The sequence below is a fragment of the Siphateles boraxobius genome, unplaced genomic scaffold (assembly GCF_051911475.1).
Source record: "Siphateles boraxobius isolate OS27281-9 unplaced genomic scaffold, OSU_SipBor_1 368, whole genome shotgun sequence".
Lineage (NCBI taxonomy): Eukaryota > Metazoa > Chordata > Actinopteri > Cypriniformes > Leuciscidae > Siphateles > Siphateles boraxobius.
Window position 1 is genome coordinate 10,001 of NW_027508995.1, and position 4,916 is coordinate 14,916.

The 4,916-nt window shown below is 36.4% G+C and overlaps 1 protein-coding gene across 1 annotated transcript in view; it reads left to right on the forward strand.

Moving 5' to 3' along the window:
* The window catches only part of LOC143702925 (uncharacterized), an 8,334-nt gene extending 6,034 nt beyond the window's left edge, over positions 1-2,300 (forward strand). Inside the window, exons 4-5 of the mRNA XM_077196850.1 lie at positions 1-86; positions 898-2,300. The exon at positions 1-86 is cut by the window's left edge and continues 93 nt beyond it. Coding sequence (XP_077052965.1) covers positions 1-86; positions 898-1,059 — 248 coding nt within the window. The 3' untranslated portion in view covers positions 1,060-2,300. The remainder of the gene's footprint in view (positions 87-897) is intronic.
* The last annotated feature ends 2,616 nt before the right edge of the window (positions 2,301-4,916 follow it).

Sequence of the window (4,916 nt, forward strand, 5' to 3'; positions counted from 1 at the left end):
CCGTCGTGATCGTCCTCATCGTGGCCGTCCTGGTCAACAAGAGGAACCGCTGGGTCCAGATGTCCTGCTACAGCGCGCCCAAAAAGGTGAGCGCTTCCATTTTCTCAGGATTTTCTTCAAAATATTGCTTTTTTTAAAATTTGTATAAAACCTGCCCATACTGAGGTGTTGATCAAAAAAGAATGCAAGCTAGAATTATAGTTTTATTTTTTTTACTTGATGTATTGCATGTTCAAATATATATACAACAAAATATTCATTTTGTGAAAATTATAAAAAATGCTGGCGGTGAAAGAGTTAAGATATTATAAACACTACATCAGGAAGCGTCAAATGCACTATATAAATACAAATTATTATTATTTCTAAATATTAGGGATGCACAAATATGAACATTTTGGCCGATACGATAACCGATAATTCTTTATATATTAAAGCCGATAACCGATATATTGGCCGATAAATCTAAATCCAAATTTTTATATAATTTTTGAGAGCCTTGTTACAAAAAGTCTCATCACTAAAAGCCATGACCCAAACACAATTATGATGTTCTCATTATAATTGTATGTAGCCGATATGACAGACTTGTTGCACTTCACTGCATTTTCCTTTTTTGAAGTGATTTCAATCATATTTCAAGTAATTCAAAATCATCATGTTGAACAGTGCGCATCTGAAGTGTCTCAGCTGAAGGAAATAATACATTATTTATCGGCTTTAATATATCGGCCAAATTTTCTTTGTCGGGCTGATAATGATAACATTAAAAATTAGCATATATCGGCCGATACCGATAATGTGGCCGATATATCGTGCATCCCTACCAAATATAGCTAATCACGTCTGAGTGAAAGTTATTGCATAAAAACCAAATATTGCATGTTTTTCCTGTAGACGGTGATCCTGAAGAAGCACGTGAACAAGAACTCTGTGGTTTACATGGAGCCGTCGTCCAAAGAGAACAAGTTCCAGAGCTCGAGGAACGGGAGTTTCCCGTCGGAAGCGGAGCGGATCACAATCCCGCGCGCTAAACTCGCTAACGGACACGGATGCTAACCGCGTCTGAACCGGATCCTGTAACCGGGGAATACGCCAGGATCTCCGTTCTCCAGCGGAAGAACCAAGTATTGTGAAACGCTTGACATTTCATGCTTTAATGTTTTTATTGCGCGTCAACGAGGACGACAGTTTCATGGACATGGAGTTTCGTGCCGTTCTGTGTCGATCCACGACGAAACCTTCAACCAGAGATTATTAGCATTGTGCAAATCCACACGGACCATCGATATCCTGAGGCCTTACCGGACTGGTGTGTTTCCTGACCTCCGTTTATTCATTTCTGTATGTGTTACTTGTAGTTTATCGTTAGTCACGTTTAAGCCTCGTGTCGCGATGAAGCGAGAGACGCGCCGCTAGACGTTCCCGTGTGTTCGTAACATGAACAAACTGAACCAAACCGTCATGACAAGCATCACAATACAAAGATATCGCTCTTTATTTCTCAAAGTCAAACTAGTTTACAGACAAGGGAATTCCCTTTCCATTCATAACTGTTAAAAACAAATCTGGAGAAACTTTACATTATTTGCTCCGCTAGAAATCAGTATTTAAAATGCTATTTTTCTTCCTTTATATCTTCCCTAGTTCTATAGTTTTCCTAGATCTAAGTTGCATCTATAATGCAAGTCATTTTTGGCGCCAAAAAAGGTAGACATTTTTACGTTAACATTTTGTTTGCTCTGACAGACTGTTTTTGATACTGTATCTTTAAGAGATATGTAAATGATCTCTGCTGTGATTTGCGGAACTCTGTCATATGTTAATTATGGTTGTGATGTCATACTCATGAAATTCAGAACGAGCCATTTTTGCAGTTTAGATTCAGTTAATGGACCGACTAAGACGTTGATGTGATGAATGGGACTTTATTAGCATCGTCATGCGTCTGATATGATTTTGATAACGTACTATCCAAAAGAAAAATGGTTTGTTAGTCTGAATGAATCACATGTTGATTGTCGTTTAGAGGGGAATTAGAGTGAATGCAGTTTGATAAATGTACAAAAACCATAAAAAAATAGTAGAAGAAAGTATCTTATTTATTTTTTCACATTTATTTATTAATACTAAACAGTAGTGTGTGTGGTCTGTGATGTTGGCAGAGAAACCCAGAGCTGCTGTACAGACCGTCGGTCCGCTTTATATCAGAGCTTATTTATTTGACCTTTGATCCTCTAGCTGTTCGGCTGTAACATGTACACCTGTTTTTGAAATAAAAATCAATTGTGTGAACCGTGTCACTTCTCCAGAGTCATTCCTTGCTATAATAATCTAATATTTATTAGCTTAATATTCTTGTGTCAAAAAAAAATGCAAAAACTCAGATCTGTTCTTGGCTGAATAACGTCTTTAGCTTTAAGAAGAATTAATATGCATTTATACATTTCATGTAGGACTAACTGTATTCATGTACAAAATGCTATTATTTAATTGTGTGTTTGTTCTATTGTAAAAAATAAAATGTTTAAAATGTTGCCTTGGGAGAGCGGAGAAATTATAATTTGAATCCCTGTTTCGGAACAAAACAAATGATATATACATTTGATGTGCATTGATAATCACAACTGCATTGCATAATATGAATGATCTTATTGCAACATTGCCTTCGGCTAAAGATCTTTTGCATAAATATTATTGCACAATGTATAATTATAAGTTGTGCAATATTGATGCAAAAGATCTTTAGGGACTGTTCGTTATTTATTTAAGGGGCCACCGGAGGAGTTTGCAGATCTGTAGTCAAAAAAGACTTGAAATGATTGTGAAAAAGGCATGAGATCTTTGCGCTTGGCAAAGATGTTCAGATAGCCATTGTTTTTTTACAACCATGACAAACGACTAAACTCCTGCTTTCTCATCTTACTAAGGCTGTAACGATAGACCAAACCTACAATTCAGTTCGTATCATAATTTTTTATTTTAGATTTTTAGATTTTCGGAGCTGATGCAGTGGTGACGCGTTCATGTATCAAGGGTGACCGTGGCGCTCCCGATAAAGGATCTTAAAGCGGCCACAAAGAACCGGCAAAAGTAATGATTATGTATATGTCAAATATAGCAAGGAGAGATTTTAATTGTTTATTAATAAACAAGTTTGTTCTGTGTCAGTGTGTCGGCTTCAAGATGAAGTTGACGATGCTGACTCGCAATCTTCACAGTAACGCGCCAGAGAGAAATGCAGATTTCATACGGATTACATAAGCAGAGAGCAGTCTGTTTTTCGTTTTTAAATGTTCTGTTTAAAAGTAGACATCAAGCTTTCTATATATTTCTCAAGTCTGTGAAGTACATTATACGCTGAGTTTCGGTTCATTTATAAGACGAGAGTCCAGTTCACGCGCCGGCGACTCCGTGTCATGATGATCTATTTTCTACTATATTTACTTCTTATTTATTACATCCAGGCAATTGGTTGATGAAACATTAATTAAAATTAAGATACAATTTACTTTAAATAAATGCTTTGTGCTTTCTGAAGTCGCTTTCCGAGCGGTCATGTCCGTAACGGAGAACTGTCACGTCCGTAACATTGTTTTTTTTCCTCATAAATGTGAACACGAAAAATAAAATAAAAAATAATATTTTATGTTCTGTGGAGGCCGACCCTTCTTCATCCGGTTATTAGCCTACTTTTGTTTTGCGCAGTGTAGCCTAATTCGTAGAATTATTAAAAAATATTTTGCCACCTAAACGTTAAAGATTTGTTGTGTCACGTCACATGTGTATTTCGCTCATATTAAATATAAAACGCATGTGTAGACTGATATTTTTCTAATATCTTGACTCCTTTATTAAGGGATTTGGATATATAAACTGATTCAGTATTAAATGCATTTTCTGATAATTTATATTTCAAGTTTTGACTGCAAATGTCACGTCCATAACGCTGGAATTGCCCAATTTTAAAGAATTTATCCTCAACTATTTTTTTTTTTTGGTGTAGGTCTGCGTATTTTATTATGTTAACTTAAAATAATTCTAATAGTAATTTAAAAATGTGGTCTACGTCTAACACATCACACTCCACTGTTATGGTGGCAATTTCAGTAGATTTACTCACTAACGTTGTTGTGGAAACACAATAAGAATGGAAACTAAAATATGGTAGTATCGTACAGCGCGCATGCTATCAGCTGCAGTTCTGGCGCCTCAGTCCCAATACACTCAATGTACATTCATATCACATGTTAATGCCGCGGTAGAGTTACACTCACAGGACACTGCACTTATTCGCAATCACAAAAGTTCATTATTTGCTCGTGCTTTAAAGCTATGCCGGGTAAACATTTCATTGGCGTTCTGTACATCATAGATGTCTATCTTTTTCTGAGCGCGTACTGAAGGTCGCCAAACTGGATTTTTGTTGGGTCAGACCCATCTGACAGCGATGGGGGACAGAGACCGAGAGAGCTACATAAAGATACATAGAAAAAATATTCACCAAACAAGCCAGTTTGAAATTTTGCTGTTTTCATAGATACAAAAGTTGGGTGACCCTCCCCCTAGGCCTAGACTAAAAAAAGTTGAGTGACCCTCCCCTCAACAAAGAATAAAAAGACATGACCCTCCCCTATTTTCCTCCGGTGGCCCTTTCCATAAATACCGAACGCTCCCTTAGCCAAAGGCAATTTAGAAATGTAACTTCTGGGTGAAATTTCTGAGAGATGAGCGATACGATCAAAATCTTAAACTCATATACATAATATATATATATATATATGTGCCATTTTAATCGTGGCAGTGAAACTCATCAGCTAATAGTAATTCGGCTTGTCACATGAAAATGTTATTATTTGATCTTTACAGATAGCCGTGTATATATACTCACATAAAGCAATATATATATATATATC